This window comes from Galleria mellonella, unplaced genomic scaffold (genome assembly GCF_026898425.1).
Source record: "Galleria mellonella isolate WM207_F2 unplaced genomic scaffold, CSIRO_AGI_GalMel_v1 utg146, whole genome shotgun sequence".
Taxonomy (NCBI): domain Eukaryota; kingdom Metazoa; phylum Arthropoda; class Insecta; order Lepidoptera; family Pyralidae; genus Galleria; species Galleria mellonella.
In genome coordinates, this window is record NW_026441999.1 from 8,413,645 (window position 1) to 8,440,780 (window position 27,136).

At 36.1% G+C, this 27,136-nt stretch overlaps 2 protein-coding genes across 3 annotated transcripts; one reads left to right on the forward strand and one right to left on the reverse strand.

Moving 5' to 3' along the window:
• Nucleotides 1-13,926: 13,926 nt before the first annotated feature.
• LOC113514321 (3-oxoacyl-[acyl-carrier-protein] reductase FabG-like) lies at nt 13,927-15,492 on the forward strand. The gene has a single exon (XM_026898382.3). It carries the CDS (start codon nt 13,961-13,963, stop codon nt 14,708-14,710), a length of 750 nt encoding a protein of 249 aa, XP_026754183.2. The 5' UTR covers nt 13,927-13,960; the 3' UTR covers nt 14,711-15,492.
• Nucleotides 15,493-16,851: 1,359 nt separating this feature from the next.
• Nucleotides 16,852-25,878, reverse strand: LOC116412840 (uncharacterized). Of its 2 annotated transcripts, none has more exons than XM_052891966.1 (4): nt 25,786-25,878; nt 18,483-18,650; nt 17,333-17,476; nt 16,852-16,968 (listed from the first exon to the last, which is right to left on the reverse strand). In XM_052891966.1, the coding sequence occupies exons 2-4, from the start codon at nt 18,591-18,593 to the stop codon at nt 16,888-16,890; spliced, it is 336 nt and encodes a 111-aa protein (XP_052747926.1). In that variant the 5' UTR covers nt 18,594-18,650; nt 25,786-25,878; the 3' UTR covers nt 16,852-16,887. The 2 variants fall into 2 exon arrangements, with proteins under 2 accessions (XP_052747926.1, XP_031764249.1); XM_031908389.2 differs by lacking the exon at nt 25,786-25,878 and adding an exon at nt 20,576-20,687.
• Between the last annotated feature and the right edge of the window lie 1,258 nt (nt 25,879-27,136).

Genomic DNA, 27,136 nt, shown 5'->3' on the forward strand with positions numbered 1-27,136 from the left:
AAAACGTCAAAACATATTTTATGCGTAAATACATAGAATACTGTTAAAAAAAAAATGAGTCGGCTAATTTGAGAACGGGTTAACTTTTTGTTAGAATTAGCTGACAAAAAGTTGACCCGTTTTTGGTGTTGCTAACAGACATACTTAAATACTTGTTCTTGTCAAGTCATTTATTATAAAACAAAATTTCAAATGAAAAGAAATATAAATATAAAGTATAAAAACTGTCAGGACATTTTAGTTTAAATATATATGATATAACACAAATAAATCACCCAGATAAATACAAACAGACATGCTCACGAATGCAAATGTTTGTATTGTCCGGGTATCGAACCCACGATCACCGGAAGGTATCTTCCGGTGATCGTGGGTACACAAATAAAAGTGATATTATAATTTCACAGATATATTTACGAAGTGGAGTTTGCGGATCCAAAAGGAATCACCGCTTGTTATACGTCCACGTGCGACGTGATAGAAGTAAAATGAAATTGTAAAATAAAAAAAAATTATAACTGTAAAATATATTGTTTTATTTGCATCCTATAGTTGGAGGGCCGTTATATATACTGTTACTTGCACGCACGCACGCACGCAAGCTCGCACGAACGTACGCACGCTCGCACGCATGCACGGCAGCACGCACGCACGCACGGATACACGCAGACACGCACTCATGCACGCACACGTACACACACACGCACGCACTTTCCTAGGAATGAATTATCGACCTTTTTTATCAACACAGTGGCAATAGTAATTTGTTCTTTTGGCGTAAGTTTTTACTATTATGGTCGTTTGCTTTGGTAAAAGATTTTAAGTTAAGACGTGAAATTTCTGGGTACAGAGGAATAACACCTGAGTCCTCAGGAATGGCAACGCATGGGGGATATCATGGGCGAAACAGTATACTCTGTTATGTCCATGGTACTGCTCATGTCTATAGGCGACGGTTACCACTTTCTATCAGGTGGGCCGTCAGCTTGTTTGCCATTCTAAGTTGTATAAAAAAAAAAGTTTTTCCTTACATACAATATATTTTCATAAATGCATTGAGAGGCAACTGTGAGGATATTTGACTCCTCAAAACATTTTCGAACAGATTCTTGTGAATCCATATTGTAAATGGAAAGTAGATCTCTTTTATATAATACAAATATAGAAGAGAGATTTAGACCCATACACTGGGTTGGCTGGAAGAGATCTCTCTTAGAGATAAGCCCTCCCTTGCTAACAAGTTGTTAAACTAATCGCTGTATCTATTGTACATGTGCAATAAAGAATATATATAATGTATATCTGCAGCTTTATTCCACAGTAAAATACGATAGGCCATAATGCTGTCAAAATAGCTAAAATAAACAATTTTGGTCATTGCTGTATCTGTTAATTGTTTAATTCTCCTAATTACAGGCAGCGAAACTATTTACCTACCAGCTAATTTTTATATATGAGGTCCCCATTGCAATTTTTAATAGTGATAGTAATGCCAAGAATTTACTAGAAGAAGACTTTGTACAAAAGTCGTTTGCTTAGGCTCCTCTGTCCCATTCGTGTTTCAACCGTAAAGCAGTTATGTTTGCATGGCTATGTTTCGATTTGAAGGGTGGGATATGGCGTGAATTTACAGGGTACAGAGGAATAACACCTGAGTGCTCAGGAATAGCAACGCATGGGGGTATCATGGACGAAACAGTATACTATGTTAGTCATGTGTATAGGCGACGGTTACCACTTTCCATCAGGTGGGCCGTCAGCTTGTTTGCCATTCTAGGTTGTATAAAAAAAAAATTGTAACAGTGAAAAATGGTACGATTATATATTCATAGATCCCGGTCCCATAGAAATTTTATGAAAATCCGTTCAGTATTTTAGTATTTAAATCAAATGTTTAAGGTTTTTTTGTGGGACACAATGTTTTATAGGATAAAAAAAGAACGCAGCATAGGACGACTCCCCAATAGATGGAGTGACGACCTCAAATGCATTGCAGGAAGTCAGTAGATGCAGGTGGCTCAGGACTGTCCCTTCCAGAGAGTATACTCGTATTTCTAGCACTAGCCGTGTGGTCCCGGCATAGAATAGGCCATCCCTTTCTTTCCTGTGGGTGTCGAAAGCAGCAACTAAGGGAGCTTATGCTAGAGGGATAGGCAGCAACGTACCTCTTGAAACATCAAAAGCTAAACTACGGTTGCCAATCCGCCAACCAAACGTGGCAACTACTTGCAAAACCCCTTTTTGGGAGATACTATATTCATCAGTGGACAGTAACGGTAGATAGAACAACAATATATTTCGTCAAGAGGGGACTTTAGTGCCCATTACTAACAACTCCCTCATTATCGCATCGTAGGTCAGCCTGTTTGCTATTCTAAGTTGCATAAAGAAGTATATTATTGCATCGTAAAGTATTAAATCATATACAAATTGGCAGAGTAAGTCTCCAGGGAGGGTCGTTGTCAATTAATGTATACCGCTTTCAATTCCCGCCACAAATCTACGAGTGAGAAGCGCCGAGAGCGTTCCCTTGATATTCCTTTCAAATCTTTTGTTTCGTCTATTAATTCCTTACTTGTTTATAGCTTGTGACTTTTTAACCGACGTCAAAAAGTCGTGAAGTTCTCAATCTTAGTAGTATTTCTGTTACCTCATAACTTAGTTATAAAACCATTTGGAAAATTCTTTTTTTTTTTATCTAAAAGGAAATACTTACTGACTGGTCCTATAGGAATTATATTGAAATCGGTTGAGTTTTAAATCGAAATACATAACATGTTTTGCCACAATGAAAGATAGTTTATTTGTATGTTTATGTTATACAATTAAATAGTTTTAAACCATTAGTGGTTGCCAGTATGCATTGGCCGTGTGGTAGAATTAAAAAAAAATAGATAAGGCCACCCCTTCGCCTGAGAGGCATATGGCTTTAAGAAGAAGAGTAAAGTGTAGCCCGCAAAAGGTAATTATGATGACATTTGTTTCTTCAATATTATGAAGAGACCTATGTCCAGCAGTGGACAGCTAACGGCTGGAATGATGATGATCACGACCTTGTTTTAAAATTATATAATGCTCATTCCTATAAAATATATAAAAGATAATAGTAAAAATACAAAAAATTTTGGTGGAAAGGGATTGTTAGTAATGGGGTCTAACAGCCCCATTGCTAGGAACACACCCTATCAAGTCGACCTGCACGCGGTTCGCCCTGGAAACCATCGTGGTCAATTCTAGTGGAATTCATCACGATGGACTAACTGACCTGCTTTCATCGTCACCTCACTGGTGCCCCGCCAGCGTATACCGATAGCGCAGGCGGGGTTACCATTTCATTATCACCTATTAAAAAAAATACACTCAAGTTATGGAATGAACTCCCTGCCGAGGTTATTCCAAGAGACTACAGCGTGGGGTCCTTCAAAGAGGGGGTAAAGAGGTTTCTTCAGGGTCGGCATCGCAAGCGTAATACCCCTGGTATTGCAGGCGTTCATAGGCTACGGTAACCACTTACCATCAGGTTTTTATTTTTATACAACTTAGAATGGCAAGCAAGCTGACGGCCCACCTGATGGAAAGTGGTAACCGTCCCCTATAGATATGAGCAGTACCGTGGACATAACAGAGTATACTGTTTAGCCCATGATACCCCCATGCGTTGCCATTCCTGAGGACTCGGGTATTATTCCTCTGTACCCAGCAAATTCAGGTGGGCCGTATGCTTGTTTGCCACCTCAGTGGTATAAAAAAAAATACCACAAATCTATAATAATTATTATTTCTCCAACGTTATTTAGTATAATTATGTTTATTTAATAAAGGTCACTGCCTATTCGAATGACATACATACCTATAACAATTATTTCGATATTAGTGCTCGTTATAAATCGATTTGAAGTGATTATAGATAATCTAAATTATTTAGTAAATATATATGTTGTATGTATAGTATTATTCCATCCAAAGGTTGCCTGGAAAAGATCGATAGGCGATAAGGCCGCCCATTGTTTTCTCATTGTGATTATTTCTTGTAATTGTTTATATTTATAATAAGTTTACTATTGTAATCCTTTGGAGGAAACAATAAAGAGTATCTATCTATCTATCTATCTATATAGTGCTGTAATTATAGTTAATTATATATACATAAAATGATAACATAGTATATCAGGGGGAGAGGGATTATTAGTAATGCGGATACCCTTTCAGGTTGGGGGGAAAGGGATTGTTAGTAATGGAGACTGAGAATCTCATTGCTAGCAATATACCCAACCAGGTCGACCTCCTCGCGGTTCTCCCTGGAAACTATCATGGTTAATTCCTGATGAATCCATCATGATGGGCTGACTGTCCTGTTTTGATTTTCATCTATCACCCTCCACTGGTGCTCCGCCAGCGTATCCCGTTAGCGCAGGCGGGGTTACCATTCCATTTTCACCCATCAAAAAAAAAACCCTTTCAGGTCTACACTCGATGGCTACCTCTGGAAGCCATCGAACTGTATTCCAGGTGTGTTCATCACGATGGGCTAACTGACCTGCTTTTTGATTCTCACCTATCATCCCTCACTGGTGCCTCGTCAGCGTATACTGTTAGCGCCGGCGGGGTTACCATTTTATTATCGTTCATTAAAAAAATATAATACATACAACTCGCTACCAACAGGGAGGTTACCCTCATACTTTAGAGTTTAGATGGTCGCGTATCGCGTGGTTTCAGAAATGTTTCCCCCTTGAACGCTTAGGTTACGGAATGAGCTCCCTGTCCAGATTTTCGCAAGAGACGGAGGAAGGGGGGGTTTCAAAAAAACGGTAAAGGGTTTTTTCAGGGTTGGCAACATTTATTAGAAAGTAAATAGTATCTAACATGTAAAAAGATTTATCTGAAAAGCAACATATAAAAATGCGTTCAAAAAGACAACCTCTATTTTTTAAGTCGGATGAAAATAAATAAGCTGTAATTTTTTAATATAAAGTACCTGGGGGGAAGGAATTGTTGCTTATAAGGTCTAATAGCCTTATTGCTAACAATATACCCTCTCAGGTCGACCTCCACACAGTTCCCCCCCGGAAACCATCATGGTTAATTCTTGTATAATTCTACACGGTGGGCTAACTGACCTGTATTCATTCTCACCTATCATCTTCTACTGGCGCCCCGTCGGTGTATACCGATAGCGCGGGCACGGCTACCTTTCCATTTTCACCCATTAAAATATATATATACTAGCTGACCCCGTAAACGTTGTTTTACCACTTATTGCGAAATATAAAAATCACAATTAAAATACAGGGGTTGGTACTAAAATGATGAAAATTTAAAGTTGTATGTATTTTTCAATGCTATAAATTATAATAAAATAAAAATAAAAAAAAATTGTCAAAAAAAATAAAAAACAATATTTTGGGGTGGGTCACTGTTATCATTGACGGGTATGTAAAATAGATGTTGGCCGATTCTCAGACCTATGCATATGCACACAAAATTTCATAAATATCGGTAAAGTCGTTTCGGAGGAGTTTGGTAACAAACACCGCGACACGAGAATTTTATATATAAGATATATATATATATACAGAACCTTGAAGCTACCAATCCGATGCGGTATGCGTCAGTTAAACAAACAAACAAATGAACTGCACTTACAGACACAGCTCATTAACTTTTACCACTATGGCCAGTTTGACAATGTTGTTTTTTTTTATTATTATTTTCCCTCCATCCTCTGTGGGGTAAGCATACAGCATGCAGTTATCAAACTTATGCATTGTCTATGGAACTTTTTTGCTTTTTATGGAATATTCTAACGCAAAGGTTTATATTAATTTTTAACTGATCAACGCAAGGGGCAGAAGGGATTGCTAGCAATGCGGGCTACCAGTCCCATTGCTAGCAATATCACCTAGCAGGTTGACCACGCGGTTCTAACTGGAAAGCGTCGTTCTGAATACCAGGTGTATTCATCACGATGGGCTAATTGACCTGCCTTTTCATCCTCATCTTTCATCCCTCACTAGTCCGTCGCCAGCTTATACCGTTAGCAGACGGGGTTGCCATTCCATTATCATCCATTAAAAAAAATTAATTAATTATTGGTCAATGGGAGGGCAGTATCCGTCCTAAAATACTTCTAAAGCCTAACTGTTTTTTTTTTGTACAACTTAGAATGGCAAACAAGCTGACGGTCCACCTAATGGAAAGTGGTAACCGTCGCCTATAGACATGAGCAGTACCATGGACATAACAGAGTATACTGTTTCGCCCATGATACTCCCCATGCGTTGCCATTCCTGAGGACTCAGATGATATTCCTCTGTACCCTGTAAATTCGCGCCATATCCCACCCTTCAAACCGAAACACAGCCAGCGTAGTAACTACTGACAGAACCCATCAAAGTGGGACGCTTATGTCCAGCAGTGGACAGTTAAAGGCTGATATGATGATGACGATGAGCTTAATGAACTCCAGTATCTACTTTAGCCCTCTGTCTCTTGAGTGACTAACTATCTAGAAACAAGAGATTAATTTTGAATCAAAAAATGTTTTAAAAGTGGTAAATAAAGAATAAATAAATGGAAATGAATGAAATAAAATTTAATAAACCTTAATGGTGAAGCAATTTAACTCATCGTCTCCCCTTCCCAGAGTTACAAGTTCAAAACTGCACAATTTGTATTCGTATTCATGAACAAGCTGACGGCCCGCCTGATGGGAAATTGTAACCGTCGCCTACAGACTATATAATCTAAAACAGATACGAACAGCTATTTCACGGCAGAAACACGAGTGGGACAGACGTACCCAAGTAGACCACTTTTATAAGAAATTTTGCTCTGCAGTTTATTTTTTTAAATTAATAATGGTGAGGTTACTTATCAATTAATTTTATTACATTTGAGACGCACAATCAGGCTAATGCCCGCATCACAGCTTCTCAAAATTAATGGTCCCGAATGGTCCTGAAACTACTCGAGCTTTATCGATTTACATGTAAATGAAATCGGTAGCTATTACATTGAAATACTAGATTTTTTTTTTCAGAAAAATCAAAGGTACTCTATGAAATTGGTCCAGATCGACAAATGTAATGTGAACGATAACTCGGCCATATCCGTTGAGACCCACCTGAGAATCGTTGACAAACTGACCACAGAAGTAGATGTTAACTTCAATATAAGTAGAAGAATTGGACCTATGGCGGTAAAGAACAGAATAATCTTTCTTTAAATAAACTCGTAAAAAGTCTGGTCCCGGCGTAGAATAGGCCATCCCTTCCTATCCCTTGCGTCTGTGAAGTGCTTCTGAAGTAAGAAACTTGTCACTTTAAATTAGATTAACTTCATTGAAGTGACAATTATTTTTAATGTCGCAAGTTTTTTTCCCATCCCGTATGTGTCATAAGAGATAACCAAGGGAATTTAGTGGTCGAGGGATAGGCATTAGTGTCCCTCTTGAAATACAATTAAAGTCTAACTTTTTTTTTCATACAACTTAGAATGGCAAACAAGCTGACGGTCCACCTGATGGAAAGTGGTAACCGTCGCCTGTAGACATGAGCAATACCGTGGACATAACAGAGTATACTGTTTCGCCCATGATACCCTCCATGCGTTGCCATTCCTGAGGACTCAGGTGTTATTCCTCTGTACCCTGTAAATTCACGCTATATCCCACCCTTCAAACCGAAACACAGCCATGCAAACACAGCTGCTTCACGGTTGAAACACGAATGGGACAGAGGTACCCAAGCAATCGACTTTTGTACAGTCTCCCTCTGGTCCCCAATCCGGCCAAAAGCGTAGCAACTATTGGCAAATCCGCCCTGATGGCGGCGGGGCTTATGTTCAGAAGTGGACAAATGGTTGATATGATATGGCAAGTTTATTTTCATCACAAACGCAACCGATTTTTTTTTTTTTTGATGAGTAAAAATGGTATGGTAACCCCGCCTGCGCTAACGGGATACGCTGGCGGAGCACCAGTGAAGGGTGATAGATGAGAATGAAAACAGGCCAGTTGGCCTATCATGATGAATTCATCAGGACTTAACCGTGATAGTTTCCAGGGGGAACCGCGAGGAGGTCGATCTGGTTGGGTATAATGTTAGCAATGGGATTCTCAGTCTCCATTACTAACAATCCCTTTCCCCCCAACGCAACCGGTTGGCAACCGTAGTTAGTCTTTAGAGATGTTCTAAGAGGGACCTTGCTGCTTATCACTCGCCCTCCCTTAGTCGCCTCTTACGACACCCACGGGAAAGGAAGTGGTGGCCTATTCTATGCCAGGACCACATGAAAATTATGTTTTATTGATTTTAATATGTATTTTTTGCCTTTCAGGTTTCAGTTAGACTTTATAAGATTAATAACGAGAAGGAAAACTTACTTTTCACGGTAAACGATGTCAATTGTCACAACCCATTGACGTATAAATGGATAAACATGTACAAGCTGCCTGTTGATAAGGACTGCTATATGGAATCCGTATGTTTTTTGTTTGACATTTAGAATAGCAAACTGACGGTCCACCTGATGGAAAGTGGTAACCGTCGCCTATAGATATGAACAGCGCCATGGATATAACAGAGTATCCTAAGACATCCCTCATACCTTGCCAATCCTGAGGACTAAGGTATTTTTTTTATACAACTTAGAATGGCAAACAAGCTGGCGGCCCACCTGATGGAAAGTGGTAACCGTCGCCTATAGATATGAACAGCACCATGGACATAACAGAGTATACTATTATGCCTAAGACACTCCTCATACGTTGCCAATCCTGAGGACTCAGGTATTATTCCTCTGTACCCTGTAAATTCACTGCCATATCTCACCCTTCAAACCGAGACGCAGCCATGCAGCTGCTTCACAGCAGAAAACATAGTAAGATAAGGTAGTTCATACCTTACCATGTAAGATACTTTATGTACAAAGGCGAAGTCGCACGATATAGCTAGTAAACTGTAACATGATGACTTCATCATCATATCAGCCGTTAACTGTCCACTGCTGAACACAGGTCTTTACCATGAAGGGATTTTGCCAGTTGTTGCCACGCTTAGCACGCGGGTTGGCAACCGCAGTTAGTCTTTGATGAAGTTTTAAAAGGGACGCTGCTGCCCATCCCTCGACTATTTAGTTCCCTTAGTCGCCTCTTACGACACCCACGGGAAAGGAGGGAGTGGCCGATACTAAGCCCAGACCACACAGCAAACAAATATGGCGACCGTAAATTATCAAATGCTTACGAAATTTAATAATAGAACATAGACAATATTTCAGGGAGTTTATTACATGAAAAAATTTAACATTGCCACGTTAGCTTGGATTCTAACAAAATCGGTACCAGGACCCGGCAGGTGAGTAGCCATAAACATAATTACCATAAAGATACCATTATTTATTACAATCACAATTTACTATGACTTTATCATTTAGTTTGCTGCGTTCCCGCCCTTTTCCCGCCGCCATTTTGACGTTACCACTGTTAGTGATGTACCTACCGAGTTAATCTGTTTTGGTATTCACATATTATGGTATCATTTAAAAGAGAATGGAATTCTGGCCTTTTTTCTTTCGAATTTTTTTTCCGAATTTCGCAACTGGTTCTTGGCCACAAGAGAATACCAATACATTGTTCTTTTGAGGGCATAAAAGAAAGAAATTGTTGTTTCATATATCTTGCTTTTTGTGCTTTTTTTGTTGCTTTTTTGTTTTTCATTCTTTCATCTCTTTTTACTGTGTATGTCTGTATTATGTGTATGTTTGTATTGTTATTTGTTGCTGTAAGTAATGCAATTAAATTATCTATCTATCTATAATAATAATATAATATATTTGCTCAAATATGGGTATTACAGATGTTACATTAATAGGTTATTACGCCTCCATATTTTACCATAAATGGCGTATCTATATTGTAACTATAATACACAGATATTTCTATACATGAAACACCCATAGTACTCGAGTCAGCTTGACTTGTCACGTCACTAGCCACTGTAGCGTTAAATACAATCACAACAAAGCGTGACTGGGAGCTTGTGACGTTTAAACTTAGTTATTTACAATAATAATGGCTGGTTTCTTACCTGAAATGAGATGAGAAAATGAAAACAAACCCGAAATAATTCTTATATATTTATAGGGAATAACTTGATATAACGAAAGACTTTTTTTTATACAACTTAGAATGGCAAACAAGCTGATGGCCCACCTGATGAAAAGTGGTAACCGTCGCCTATAGACATGAGCAGTCCCAAGGACATAACAGAGTATACTTTTACGCCCATGATAATCCCCATGCGTTGCCATTCTGGAGGACTTAGGTCTTATTCCTCTGTACACAATAAATTCACTGCCATATCCCACTCTTTAAACCGAAACAGCCATGCAAACACCACTACTTCACGGTAGAAACACGAATGGGACAGAAGTGCCCAAGTAAACGACTTTTGTACAAAGTCTCCCTCTAGTACATAAACTTAGTTGCATAAAAGCAAGATAAAGAGGCAACAATCTAACATTATTCATTTTAATTCCAGATATATCTACGAAGTGGAATCGAAAATGGATAAAAACCTTGTCCTGTACTGCTCTCGTATGTTTTGCGATATATTTTAATATGTCCATTGATATTCAAGCTATAGATGGAGCAACATCGCAGTCTTATTAAAATATCGATTTAACTAAAAATTAACGAAAAGCATGTGTATTTTGATCTGCAAATTAAAAAAATACAAATGTCATTTAAAAAAAAAACTTTTTTTAATAAAAATCGTAGTCATTGTGACATGGGATGATATGTATTTTAACACACAACAACACATTTAAAATCCTCTACCAATATTCCATACATTCAACATTCAGGCATTTAGAGATTACATACAGTAGAATTAAGAAACTTCCATATATGAATCATCATCATCAGCTGTCCACTGCTGAACATAAGCCTCCTTATGGAGTTTTACCAGTACTTGCCACGCTTAACAGGCGGATTGGCAACCGCAGTTAGACTTTGGAAATGTGTTAAGATGGACGCTGCTGCCCATCACCTCGCCTTCCTTTAGTCGCCTCTTACGACTCCTACGGGAAAATTTGTGGCCTATTCTATGCCGAGACCACGTAACATCACGTATATTTATCCTCAAAACGATTCCCTCCTTTTTTTACACAGTTGTGTAAAATGAAAAATAAAATAAAGTTCTAGTGCACTATCTACCTACAAATAGTCACTTAATCTATGAAGAAATTTAGTTTTTCGTTGGACCTGTGTTTTTAGTTGTAAAAACTGCTCTTTTTGGATGGAAAATAAAAAAAAAATAACTAAAATTTCGACTTGGATTAATTATATGCAGGGTGCATTCATTCGCATATTACTTTTCAGGCTAAATTTTGTTCTAATAATAAATTTGAATTATGAATTTTCTTAGCCTGTCCCCCGGCCTTGAAAAAAGTGGCTACACTGTTATTTAATCATTCAATTCATTATTCATTCAAACTTGAAAGCTCAGAGGCAGTATATAATAGCTGGCTCCTGTTTCCAGGATTAAATCACTCAAACCCCCTTAAGGTTTTGAAAAAATTACTCTAGAAAATTAATTCTTTTGAGTAAAAAAAATATGTGTGTATGATTAGCAAGGATATGTTTTTTTTTTAATGGATGAAAATGGAATAGTAACCTGCGCCTGCGCTATCGGTATACGCTGACGGAGCACCAGTGAGAGGTGATAGGTGAAGGTGAAAGCAGGTCAGTTAGCCCATCGTGAAGAATTCCGTGAGAATTAACCACGATGGTTTCCAGGGGGAACCGCGTGGAGGTCGACCTGATAGGGTATGTTGCTAGCAATGGAACTTCTAGATCCCATTACTAACAAAACTAAAATATGTTAGGATATATGTAGGAGCTGTGTCATAAAACAATACATATCCTAGCTTGACATTATAAATAAATATTATACCCAAAATGCCTTGTTTTTTCATACCCCCTATATAAAAAAGACTCATTTAATATTGAATAAATTTCTCTTTTCCCAAACTCACCATCAATACGCGATAAAATGGCCGCTGCAGCGCTTTAAAGCGACCGCATTATATAAATCAGCGCAGTTTTCTCTGCTCCTACCTAATATATTCACGACTGGTATCTATAAATTTAGCTGAATTACATTTCAGCGATATTGGATAAGAAGCTGTTTGCTGGCTTCCCTGCCGACTTGAAAAAAGGACTCCTTTTTCCATTGACTTTGTTTTTTTTTTTCTTTTAATGAATTTGTAATAGATTTTTAACTGACTTCCAAGAAGAGTTGAAGTTCAAGTTCTTCCATATTTTCAATTCGCCAAATTTATTTCGAAAAAAAAACCCTGATGTTTTTATGATTTTTTTTTTGTGAATCGATTTTCGATAATTCTTTTGCTTTTGCAAAAATACGTCTATCCCAAATAGTAGGTGTATACGACAATATGTTATTTTTTTATTTTTTTTTATACAACTTAGAATGGCAAACAAGCTGACGGCCCACCTGATGGAAAGTGGTAACCGTCGCCTATATACATGAGCAGTACTCCCCATGCGTTACTTTTCCTGAGGACTCAGGGGTTATTCCTCTGTACCCTGTAAATTCACGCCATATCCCACCCATCAAACCGAAACACAGCCATGCAAACACAACTGCTTATGCAGCTCAGACAGATAATGGCTGAAATGATGTAAATCATCATTATTAATACTTATTTAAGATTACTAAAATAAAAATACCAAATAAATGCTCTTACATAATGATGCTCAGTATCTTTCAATGCTTTATCTATAAATTTTTAGATAACAGCGACCTTCACAAAACGTAGTATATGTATGAAAAAATATACATGAAAAACAAGGCCAAGTCCATAATAGAATTATATATATATATATATATATATATATATATATATATATATATATATATATATATATATTTTTTTTTATCTAAAGGAATATTGGGTGTTTTCTATAAATAATATGTGTATACATACAAAAATATATTTAAGTATTTTTATCAAGTGTGTAATACCCATAATACAAGCTTTACATAATTTAGAACTAGATGATGATATGTAATACAAGTAAATACAAAGGTTAATTGAAAAAAATAATGTAAAATTCTAGACATTATTTGAATATAATCAGAAAAATTTAATAGTTGTAGCACTTCAGCTGCCCGCTAATGACATGCTTTCTCACTGTATTGGGTTGACTGGAAGAGATCTCTGTCAGAGATATGTCCACCCTTGTCCATATAACATGTAATTTACAAGTGCAATAAAGAATGTATGAAAAAAAATATCTCTCAGTTTTTTAATAAATAAAGTTTTGTTAAGTAATTTATATACGTATTTTATACATATCAAAGAATAATTTCTTTTTACATACACAACATATTCTTGAATACGAGAGAATTTGAAAAATAGCTATATGCCATGTTTTTGACGAGTCAAACTAGGAAAATGTATATGTGTAAGAGTGAAACCCATGCAAAATATTTTATATAAGTATTCTACCTCAATATCGCTGCCCCGTTCATATTTCTACCATAAAGTACTTGTATCTGTATTTTCATGTAAATTCAGTCATGAAAATATAGATACGTTTTGAAGTGTGAGACATGACTGATACATACAGAATCATATTAAATAAGGAGTTGCCAGAAATGGCTACAATATACTCAATAATATGCATAATATGTACGATATATATTCATTGCTTGTAGCTTGTTTGCCATTTTAAGTTTTATAAAAAAATTTGCTGTATAAAATATTTAAAAAAAATTATACGCGGCAAGAACTTGGCCCGGTTTTATTGACGCGTATCGTGCATACAATGTCGTCGGTGAGTATATATCAGCAGATATCAAGAATTGTTTGCTCATATAATGCAACGTTATCTCTTATAGCTTACAGTTGTGTAATATTAGTTACAAACATGAGTTTCTCCGGTAAAGTAGTGCTCATTACTGGCGCCAGTTCTGGTATTGGAGCGGTAACTGCAATACAGTATGCGAAAGAAGAAGCTGACGTCGTCATAGTTGGTAGAAACGAAGCGAAATTGAACGATGTTATTGAAAAGTGTAAACATGTTGGTAAAGCACCGTTTGTTATCAAAGCGGATGTGTCTATCGATGAAGATGCAAGAAGGATTATAAATGAAACAATCAACAAATTTGGTAAACTCGATGTGTTAATCAACAATGCTGGATTCACGAAGTACGGATCCATTTTGGACGGGACTGTTGTGGACGCGTATGACAAGATTATGGGTACGAACGTGCGAGCCGTCATTCAACTAACAACATTGGCAACGCCACATCTAATTAAGAGTAAAGGAAACATTGTAAATGTATCGAGTGTCGCTGGTTTCGCCGTAAGATTGGTACAACAAAACGCATATTCTCTGTCTAAAGCTGCGGTTAACCATTTCACGAAAGGGGCTGCTTTAGAGCTGGCGTCCTATGGAGTGAGAGTGAACGCTGTGAGTCCAGGACCGGTGAGAACTGATTTCTTGGAGAACGCCGGAATTAAAGACACGTGGGATAATTTCCGGAATGGTGTCGCACTCCGGAGAATATCGGAGCCTGAGGAGATAGCTGATGTGATTCTTTATTTATCCAGTGATAAAGCTAGAGGCATAACTGGCTCAAATTTCCTTGCTGACAATGGAAGACTCTTATTATAATGTAAATAATATCGGAAATTTTACATACCTTTTTATCGGTTTGAAGGGTGGGATATGGCAGTGAATTTACAGGGTGCAGAGGAATAACACCTGAGTCCTCAGGAATGGCACCATCCCCCATGTATACGCTTCAGAGGGATATTTGTACAAAAGTCGACTGTATGGATACTGCCATAACCCACTCGTGTTTTTGCCGTGAAACAGTTATGTTTACGTGGCTGATTCAGGTTTGAAGGGTGTGATATGGCAGTAAAATTTCAGGGCATGGAAGAATAACATCTTATTTCTCAGGAATGGCAATGCATGGAAGTATTATGGACAAAACAGTATACTCTGTTATATCCATGGTACTGCTCATGTCTATAGGTGACGGTTACCACTTTCCATCAGGTGAACCGTCAGCTTGTTTGTCATTCTAAGTTGCATAAGAAATTCCTTTTTATTTTATTTAGATTATTAAGTATTAAATGTATAAAACTAAGTCCAATTGGTTACATAACTAAAAATTCTTCAACATTTAAATTTAATATAAAATACAACGAGAATGTCTAATCTTAATTGGAAATACTTGGACAAAGTCTTAATAATGATTAATTAATTAATTAATGATGATTGTAGTGAAATAATGTGTCTTAACATCGTTTCATCTCTTGCTATTATTTCTTATAGAAAGAGTCCAATGTCCGTCCATAGCGCAATATATTATATTATGTAAATTGTAATTATTTATTTGTATTTGAAATAATCTGATTGCGTATTAAAAAGTAATAAAAGCCTCATAATTTGTATGACTTTGATATATTTTAACATATTTACCTATAGACAATAGGTAATAGTGATTAAAAAATATGATTAAAATAAAATTAATTAACATCACAAATATTAATTTATTGCAAAAAAAGTAACATAGCTGTACCACTTATAAAAAATGTTCACTATTGCTTCTTATTCTCCGTGACTTCACACAACACTGTGTAACAGATTGCTACTCCGTTCCTGTACGAAAACTCTATTTCGTACGCGTATCTGTAAGAAATAGAGAAAGGACACACAGAGAGAGAACATACTTTACTTGCATTACACGTATTGTTCAGTGAAACATTGACTTTACTCAGTATTGGTAAAATGATTGATAAAATTGTTGCTTATTTTATGCATTTTGTTTTTTTTTTTTGTATATGTAATTTTTTTTTATCTTTTTTTTTCTGTGCATTTATGTCTTTTGTTGTTTTTGTGCTGTAAGTAATGTAAATAAATTATTTATCTATCTATCTATTTGTAATAAATTACCGACTAAGAAAAAAGCAGTACTATTTTTACGAGGTCATAAACCTGACAGTTTTACAGATTAATTTAAACCGCCTTACAAATTGGAGCTTAAAGCATAAGCAACTAAACTCTTGCATCAATTCCCGGCTGTAGTATTTCCCAACGGAAGAGCACTAAAGAAGGTATATCCTTCCTAAAAGGCGATCGGTAACACACTTGCAATTCCTTCGGTGTTGCTAGTGCTTATGGCAGACGTAATTATTTACCATCAGGTGAACCGCATGGTAATTTTCTCCCTATGTTATTAAAACCGACCAGTTTATAATCACGTGACCTAAACCCATATTTTTTTGAAATCTCGTAATAAACCTCGTGTTATCTCGATTATTGCATACATTAGAGGTGACTATATATATATATATATATATATATATATATATATATATATATATATATATATGTATATATGTATATATATATATGTATATATATATATATATATATATATATATATATATATATATATATATATATATATATATATATATATATATATATATATATATATATATATATATATATATTAGTTGCAATATCTATATATTGGTCCAATAACGAAAAAAAGACTGTTATCTAAAAAATAATATTGAATAACAGACCTTTAACATATTCGAAAGTAATTATTGGACCGATATGGGCGATATCGAAATGGGCGATGACCTTTCCGCCATGTCCAAAGGAAACCAGGATATAGATATCCTAGCATGCACATGCATGAATGTAATATAAATAATATGAAAGTGGATAGTGCAAAACGTGTGTGAATGAGATATTTAGCACTCTGTCCTCAGTGTCTATCCCGCAAGAGCCTTGGCGTGAAGATATATAATATGATGATTTCAAATCACTCACTTTCCAGATTGTGTGACCGTTTTTGTCAATAGAAACGAGAAATTGTTCACGTTTACATTCTCGTGTTTAAATATACCCTGAAATATTAAAAATATATATTTATATATGTAATTTTTAAGGATATAATGGAATGGTAACCTCATCTACCAGAGGGAGACTTTGTACAAAAGTCGTTTGCTTGGGTACCTCTGTCCCATTCGTGTTTCAACCGTGCAGTAGTTGCGTCTGTATATCTGTGTTTCGGTTTGAAGGGTGGGATATGGCGTGAATTTACAGGGTACAGACGAGACACTTTGGCAAGCGAGAATTATGAAAACGCAATGAAAGGTGGCGCAAGAAACAAAAGAAGTAAGAGATAAAATTCATGCAATATAATGAATACAAAAAAGAATCCTCGAAAAATGAAACATGCTTATGAGAAATAAAAAAACAATTACTAACAGGACGAGAACAGCAGCGTCTGTCGAGTCTTACTTTTAAAAACGCGAGCACCTGCCTTATGACGGTGTTTTTACATGGTATCTTTTCCATATTGTAAATAAGTGTTCTCGAATTACCTGACACCTCGTATGTTCTGCAAGATATCTGGAAGCCAAATTGAATTATTTAAATATTGGCTTTTGCTCGCTCCTTTGTAAGCGTTGATTTTAAAAATACGCGTAGGTAGCTTCCACAAAATGAAGATAAAGAAATATGTCTTAAATTAACAAGATTTTTAATTAGACCTTGAGTAAGATAAGTATGAAAATAAGCATTCAAACAGTCGAGTAGCTTTCCATAATGCCGCAACAAACATACAAACAGGCAGACAAATTTTAAATCTACATTGTTCTAGCTTCACAAACATCACCGAAGTCTAACTTAGATTGGTTGCCAACCCGCCTGTCAAGCGTGGTAAATACTGGCAACCCCCCCCCCCCTCCCAAGGGGAGGCCTATTATCCTTATTGAGCAATTAACGGCTTATATAAAAAGAATGCCTTTTATACTTCATATATTACATATATTAAATCCGGAATAAAAATTGTATGGAACGTCTAATTGTCCAAGGGTTAACAAGGCAAACGTTCTCGGGGTAGAACACCAACGCGATGGATTGACCTCGTCAAAACTGCCACACAGCAGTCTATTGTGGAATGCTCTCGCTTGGCGGCGAACAGAAGTAGATGGAGACGCATTGCGAGGACCTCAATCGGGAAGGAGAGCCTCATCGACGGGCCGCTATCATTATAAAAACCACGACTACTCTCTCAAGACTGTATTACTGAAGAGAGAGAGATGTTACGTATATGAAGTACAAAAGGCGGTCTTATCGCTAAAGCAATCTCTTCCAGACAACCAATCCCTTTACCCACCTTTCTCCCCGTATTGGATACGGGGGGAAAGGGATTGTTAGTAATGGAGACTAAAAATCCCATTGCTAGCAAGAACGGTCCTGAGCCACCTGCATCCACTGACTCCCTGTAATGCATTTGAGATCATCACTCCATCTAGTGGGGGCCGTCCTACACTACGTTTGGCCGTACGCGGTCGCCACTCAAGATATTTTCTTTCCCATCGGTTGTCGGGTCAAATTAGACTCGACTACTTACGAGTAAAGGTCCAAATTTGCGTGTAACATTTAATTCTATATTGACGAAAGTGGAATCTTTATTTGGCTTTCTCATGGTAACATTCGATTCTATGGGGGACGTGGGGTCCATCTTGCTTTCAGGTATGTCGCATTTCTCTATTGATAGAAATTCCAGTTTGAAGAGTTTCTGCAAACAAAATAGTCTTTTTAATGGATGATAATGGAATGGTAACCCCACCTGCGCTAACGGTATACTCTGGCGGGGCATCAGTGAGGAAAAACAGGAATGAATAGGCAGGTCAGTTAGCCCATCGTGATGAATAACACCTGGGATTCAGCACAATGATTTCCACGGAGAACCATGTGGAGGTCGACCTACCAGGATATATTGCTAGCAATGGAACTGGTACTCCGCATTACTAACAATCTGTCTTCCCAATCAAGTTCCCAATAGTTTGACTCAATCTCCATTTCGTCCTGACCAGTTGTTTCGAATTAAAAACTTAACTATAGCACTAATTTTGATAGTGTTTTTATGGGACTAATCTGTAAGTACGAGATATACTGTCGGATAAAAAAAGAATAACCCAAATCGGTTTGCAAATGACGGTGTTATTGGGTGACAAACATAAAAACAAATACAATTACCAGAGGGAGACTTTGTACAAAAGTAAAAAAGAATTTACAGGGCACAGAGGAATAACACCTGAGTCCTCAGGAATGCCAACGCATGGGGGGTATCATGGGCGAAACAGTATACTCTGTTATGTCCACGGTACTTATGTCTATAGGCGACGGTTACCACTTTCCATCAGGTGGGCCGTCAGCTTGTTTCCCATTCTAAGTTGTATAAAAAAAAAACCTTATAGATTATATATTCAAGATATAGGAGATATAGGCAATTTTTTATCCCGATAAGTAAATATATCCCTGTTTTCTTTTTCCTGTCGAGAACTATTGAGAACTGTTGAGAACAAGGTCGTGGCTGAAATAGAATAAATATTAATATAAACATTATGATGCGTTGCCATTCCTGAGGACTCAGGTGTTATTCCTCTGTACCCTGTAAATACACGCCATATCCCACCCTTCAAACCGAAACACAGCCATGCAAACACAACTGCTTCACGGTAGAAACACGAATAGGACAGAGGTGCCCAAGCAAACGACTTTTGTACAAAGTCTCCCTCTGGTAAACAAAACGCTATAAGGTAATAAGTAAACAAACTTACTTTCCCATTTATAATATTCATATGGATAATTGAATTTGCCGATTTCATGTTATATTACTCAATATATATTTAATTCAATATATTTGCAAATTATCTCGTCGTTCATATGAAATACCGGTGCGTTTTAGGTTAATAAATTAAATTAATTAACGAATAGTAATTTTACTGGACAAATTTAATTTTATCATTTGGGACAAAATTAATTAAATAAATTATTTACTCAAATTGTTAAAAATATATTTTTCTGATATTTTTTTTTATTGGCGAAGATGGATTAGTAGCCCCGCTTGCGTTATCGGTATACGCTGGCGGGGCACCAGTGCAGGATGACAGGCCCATAGTGACCAATTGAAAAAGAATTAACCATTATGGTTTCCAGGAGGAACCGCAAGGAGGTCGACCTAGTAAGGTGTATTACTAGCAATGAGGTGGGGGAAGAGGGATTGTTAGTAATGGAGACTGAGAATCCCATTGCTGACAATATACCCAACCAGATCGACCTCCTCGCGGCTCCTTCACTGGTGCTCCGCCAGCGTATCCCGTTAGCGCAGGCGGGGTTACCATACCATTTTCACCCAAAAAAAAAATACATATAAATAGATAGATATATCATCATCATCTTCCTACCCTTATCCCAATCATTTGGGGTCGGCGTAATATGATTTTTATCCATACTACAAAAAGACTTGGTTTTTAGTTTTACGACCGGCCACTTGCCTGACATCAACCCTCTTTGGGATAATAGATAGATATATATTATATATAATACACAAATATAATGAAATGAAATGAAATGAAATTTATTTTATTTAAGTACGTACATCAACATTGTGAGAGGTAATAATTCTTCAGACGTGATTTGAAAATCCCTTTGCCTTACCTTTCTACTCTGTATGCTGTCACAGGAGTACAAAGAAAAAAATAAACAAAATAAACACAAAATTTTCAACTGCATCATTATCGATGGACAAATTGAAAATACATATATAATATGTGGCAAATGACTCGTTTGTGTCGCAGTAATGCGCTAGCGCATAATGATAATGACCGTGACGTTACAGGGCCGGATTTGATCTTTTTTTTTTTTATTGGACTATCTATCTATCTATCCATCTATATATAAATAATATGTATATATATATATATATATTTGTTTGCCGTTTGCATGGGTGTCAAAAGTAGGAAAACCGTTCAAAGAAGTCACTTTTAGTTGGCTTTTTTTTTTGTTTATTTATTTTTAATATTACACCTGTAATTAAGAGCTTATATCTGAAAAAAATAAGTAATAATACCAGTGATGAATGATAGATGAGAATGAAGCAGGTCAGTTAAACTACGTGGAGGTCGACCTGACAGTGTATATTGCTAGCAATGCGACTGGTAATCCGCGTTACTAACAGACCCTTCCCCCCGCGCAGACGGGGTTACCATTCCATTAGCATCCATAAAAAAAACTACTCGCTGGTGATGTAGCTTTCTGTAGTTGAAAGAATAATTAAAATCGGTTATTTATTTTTTTAATTTACCCATTAGAAACAAAATCAAATGGTCTCCTCTTTATATTATTAACTAGCGGCCCGTCCAGGCGTCGCACGGGTGGACATTTTTAACATTTCCCTTCACTGCTCTGCTCCTATTGATCATAGCGTGATGAAAAGTATACCATAACCTGCCCAGGAGTATGAAGAATAAGTAACACGTTTCGTTAAAATCCGTCGAGTAGTTTTTGTTTCTATAACGAACATACAGACAGACAGAGAGACAAAAATTTTACTGATTGCATTTTTGGCATCAGTATCGATCACTAATCACCGCCTGATAGTTATTTTGGAAATATATTTCATGTACAGAATTGACCTCTTTAAAAATTTATTATAAGTATAGATTTAGACTGTTAAGTAAACGCGAGCGAAGCCGGCGGCCGTTACTAGTGTGATCGTTATTATCTATCGATTTCGGACAATTGCCTTTCCACCCGCCCACCGTGAAAACTAATATCACAGGTACCGGTTTTAATTACTTACACTTCAAACAATAGAATAGTGAACATCGTAGAGTACCCTCAGATGTAAAAAAAAATATTCATAAAAAAACAATAGTTTCATTTCATTCATTCGTAAATTCCGTTCATTCATTCATTACGTCATTTATTATGTCATTTATTATGTTTACAGAAGAGTCCAACTCTGTCCAAACGTGTTTCTACCGGGAAGAAGCTGTTGCATGGTTGTTTCGGTTTGAAGGATGGGATATAGCAGGAATTTACAGGGTACAGAGGAATAACACCTGATGCCTCAGGAATGGCAACGCATGGAGGGTATCATGAGCGAAACAGTATACTCTGTTATGTCCATGGTACTGCTCATGTCTATAGGCGACGGTTACCACGTTTCATCAGGTGGGCCGTCAGCTTGTCTGCTATTCTATAAAAAAATATAGTCAAATACAATACAATTGATAAAAAGGTAACCAATATTTATTTAAATTGTCATAGAAATACTCTGTAAATTAATTTAGCAACAAATCGAATTAGATTTTAAATTAAACCCATATATTTACGTTTTGGATAATCGAGAACATCGAATACCCAAAACAAGCAAAAATTAATTTACTTTTTATAATTAATTTACTTATTTAACTGTTTATTGCACCAACAAAATAAAATAAAATATTATTAGAAATGACAATTAGAAAATAAATTAGAATTTAGTCAGGTAATATGACGTTGAGCTGATTAAATTTTGACACATTTTATTGATCAAAAGAATCTCTCTCTTTCCTTCTTTTAGCGTTTCAAGAAATTAAATTAAAAACTTCCCAGATCAGATTGACTTTTTAATCGGAATTGAGAACTTTTTTATATATTGAAAAATATTTTTTTTTGTATACTTAAGCATTGTTTTCAAAGTCGGTTAAAAATGCAATTAACTTTAAAAAATATATGACCAACAGCCGCTCCACCGCTCTGCTCCGCCAAATATCTCCTATCGAACTCCGGACTATAATTCCGTTGAAAATTCAGTGGCTCCAATAAAACTCAGCCCGTTTATTGGCCCACTGCCAAGTCCACATTCGTCTAATAGTACACCCCCCCCCCTGCCCCGCACCCCCGTACCCGCTCACCCCCCATTGTGTCCAACTAATGAGTTCTGCGCAATGAGACGTTATGGGCCCACAATGGGATCTGAATCTGTAAGAGAGTGGCTTTGTAAGAAGGAAATTTAATGTCCCAATTGATTATTACCACTCGTGTGCAGGTGGCGCCCTCTGGTGTCAACAGTTACGTAGTTCGAACGCCTTCGATGCTAATACTGAGTTTTTTTTAAGCAACTTAGAATGGCAAACAAGCTTTTTTTTATACAACTTAGAATGGCAAACAAGCTGACGGCCCACCTGACGGAAAGTGGTAACCGTCGCCTATAGACATGAGCAGTACCATGAACATAACAGAGTATACTGTTTCGCCCATGATACCCCCCATGCGTTGCCATTCCTGAGGACTCAGGTGTTATTCCTCTGTACCCAGTAAATTCACGCCATATCCCACCCTTCAAACCTTCAAGCTGACGGCTCACCTGATGGATAGTGGTGACCACAGCCTGTAGATAGAACAGGAGGTTGCTAACAATCCCTTTCCCCCCTCGCCCATCAATTACATAGATTTCTTTAATTAACAAGTCCCAACTTACCCACAATCCGTCACTACATCAAATTAAAAGTTTAAAAAACGTTGGCTGAACTTTGATTATGCTTCGCCGATATAATATATTAACATATATATATATATATATATATATATACATAGAGAGAATTGGATTTCTTTCGTCGAGTTAGTTCAGAAAGTTCGCCATGTCGCAGGCACTTGCGTTCATACATAATATATGTACCAGTCGGACAAATTGGATGCTGTCTAGTAATTACATCTTGTTTGCACTGATTGACAATTTGTAAAGGAAAACAAACTTTTTTTCTATTCCAACCAAATGGTCATGAAATATTTTTTATGTACGTATCTATGTCAAATAAGAGAGAAATAAAATTTTTGTGATTATATTATTGTATTGTATTGCTGAAGTGGCAATGGGCTGGTCAGATAGCTCGAAGAACTGACAACTGATGGGGAGAAAGATTCTTGAGTAGCAACTCCGTACAGGCAAACGCAGTGTAAGATTCCCCCTACTTCCCTTCCAGTAGATAGAATAAAGACCTCAATTGCATTGCAGGGAGTCAGTGAATGACAGTTGGCTCCTGAGCATTGATTCTGACCACTGCTTATGACTTTGGGGGACTTATGACTATATGTCTATGGGGGAGGCCTATGTTCCGCAGTGGACATGAATGGCTGAGATGATGATGATGATGATTGTATTACGAGTATATTGTAATTTTTTTTATTGTACATACTTGTTTTTCGTTATTTAAATTATTTACTTAAGTATGTATTAAATAAGTATCGAAATATTGTACAAAAATCGTCTGCTTGAGTATCTCTATCTCACTCTCACTTCTAGTAACTTACGAGTACATGAACTTAAATCAACTTACATGATTGTTTAATGGGTTGGATATGGCAGGGAAATTACAAGATGTGAAGGAACGAAGGTACCTCATACTCCTCAAGTCTATCACAGTATATTCTGTGATGTTTATGTCTCTAAGCGACGCTTATCACTTTCAATCAGACGGACGATTAGCTCGTTTGCAAGATATGAAGGATTCTTTTAATCAGCAACAAACAACTGAGGCGTTACAATGATGAGGATCATTCTTTTATAAAGAGACTCAATCATTTTCCCATTTTGACTAATTAATTAATCGGTCACATACTTTTAGATATGTAATTGTTGTCTAATTAAAAAAATGTATAGCTAATTATTTTTTAATAACGATAAATCTTTAAAATTAATTTCTAAATGATACATGTTAATTACATTGATGTATAAATAACCTAGATATATAATTAGAGATAAGTTATTAAAAAATAAATATATATTTGTATGTTTGTATATATATATATATATATATATATAACTAATAACTAATATATATATGTAACTTTTTGTTGTTGTCAATAAATGTTTTCTTTCTTTCTTTCTTTCTATTTAAAGATAAGAAATTTCTTTGAGATCACTGCCAGCCGGTAGGGTGCCTAGGATACTTGCTGCATTTCCACGCTGAATAACAATGGAAATGCGTTGACCAAAGTATAGGCCAGCCAAATGTAATTTAACTTTTCGTTGTAATAAAGATCAAATATTATGAGAAAAAAAAAAACATAAAAAGTGTTCTTTCCTTATCAACTGTCTGATTGATCAACCGGTTGATCAATCAGACAGTTTTAAAAGTGTCAAAATTCCCAAAATTCAACAACGTGCCGAGTTGAATTTGTTTAAGGGAAGTTCCGCACGCTGACGGCTCGTCCATTGTTGATACGACTTTTGACATTTATATCGGAAACTTACAACGCTACGTTACAGTACGAGTAATAGCGATAATTTTTTTTTTAATTCTTGCAAATAATAAAAATATATTTAATGTATAAGTGGAGAGAAATTTTATGTATGTATTTTTTTATACAACTTAGAATGGCAAACAAGCTGACGGACCACCTGATGGAAAGATATGAGCAGTACCATGGACTTAACAGAGTATACTGTTTCGCCCATGATACCCCCCATGCGTTGCCATTCCTGAGGACTCAGATGTTATTCCTCTGTACCCTGTAAATTCACGCCATATCCCACCCTTCAAACCGAAACACAGTAACAAACAATTTTGTATTTTTTACATTTTAACTTTTTACGCCATCTATTGTCAGTTAACGTCACTACTTGGTAATAAAGTAACACCAAAAACATAGTAATTAAGATCGTTCATACTGACACCACGTGAAAACCAAATGCACCGAATTGAATGCGGTTACACAGTTACATCCGTGAAGGTCGAACTTTATACACCTAATACACGCGTACTGAACAATACAAAAGCTAGTTTATGGTATATTTATATTTTTATATATTATTCCAAAATCCGTACGAAGCTGCGTGATAAAGTCTAGTTTATAATATACCCAATATCAAACAAGCTTACCTTTTAAAATGTTACGATGTTTTTAGGAATGTATTTTTTCTTTTTTCAAAGCCGAAAGAGATCGCCACTAAAAATAATTTCAGTACAAAGGCTTCTCTGTCCCATTGTGAATGATAAACAAGGGTTACATAGGTAGTTTCGAGATAATATAAGATATTCCACTACCAGTAAATATAGCTCCATAAAAACAAAATCTCTTCGCAAATATCGTGTATACATAATTATTAGCGTATTTCAGACTAGCGGTATCCCGTCACTTTACCTGCGTAAATCAGTTCATAATGTATCCTATGTACTCACTTAGGACAATAGAAGCCAAAATGATCATTTTTAGAAATGATTTTTTGTTTGTCTGTATGTATATTTGTTTCAGCATAAAAAAAAACAAATGCACAAAATTGGGTTCGGTTTGCACAGTGATACTCATAAAGGTCCTATCCTAAATGGTATATATTTTATCTCGATACGCCATCTAGGAGTAGTATTTTTGTTTTCTATTTCTAAATTAATAGGAAAATAACTACTTACTTGAAAATTTAAATTTCGCCACATATCTGCAAGTAGAACTAGCAAATATAAGCTTTGCACTGTCATATACGAGTAGTTAAGGACTTTGAAATGTCGTTTACACGATCCCCATTGTGGCATTCGTAAATAGTTTGTACAGCACTATGAATATTCATTTATTTTATTGTGTTGATACTCCTAGACGGTTGCATAGAATAATTTTCCAGTTTCGTCAACATAAGGCCAGTGCCAACTCTTAAATAATATAATTACTGCTCGGTGCTTAATTTACGAAAATTATTAAAAATACGATACTGGTTCCCTAACACGAAAAATATTAAACTCGGATAAGCCACTATAAATGTTTACGGAAGATAAAGAGGTGATCGTATTTACGAATTTATGGTATGTATTTCTTTTGTATTTAATTTAAGCTTTTGTGTAACCAATTTAAAACCACTTTCTTTCTAAAATCAAAATAGAATAGACAGACGTTTTAACGGAACTTAATAAAAATATAACAAAGTTTTGTTGAAGATATTACAAAAACACTCACTAAATTATAACTAGTAACTAATCGAATTAATTAATTCAATTTGCACTAATTCTTAATTTCTAAAATTCAACTGTCTTATGGTTGGGTCAACTATTTCTTTATTTACATTTACGTTACCTTCTATTGAAATAGTACATATATATATATATATATATATATATATATATATATATATATATATATATATATATATATATATATATAGTGTCTGAGTGCATGGTGTCAAGTGTCTGAAAGTCTATTGTCTAAGTGTCTAGAGTCTGAGTGTATATATATATATATATATAT

Excerpts from the sequence above, each read along its gene's own strand:
- LOC113514321 (XM_026898382.3), top strand. The coding sequence starts at position 13,961 with ATGAGTTTCTCCGGTAAAGTAGTGCTCATTACTGGCGCCAGTTCTGGT.
- LOC116412840 (XM_031908389.2), bottom strand. The coding sequence starts at position 20,653 with ATGATGCAGTTGAAAATTTTGTGTTTATTTTGTTTATTTTTTTCTTTG. Across the intron at positions 18,651-20,575 it reads ACAGCATACAGAGTAGAAAG|AAACTCTTCAAACTGGAATT; the intron begins GTAAGGCAAAGG and ends TTTTGTTTGCAG. Across the intron at positions 17,477-18,482 it reads GCAAATTTGGACCTTTACTC|ATATCTTGCAGAACATACGA; the intron begins GTAAGTAGTCGA and ends TTTGGCTTCCAG.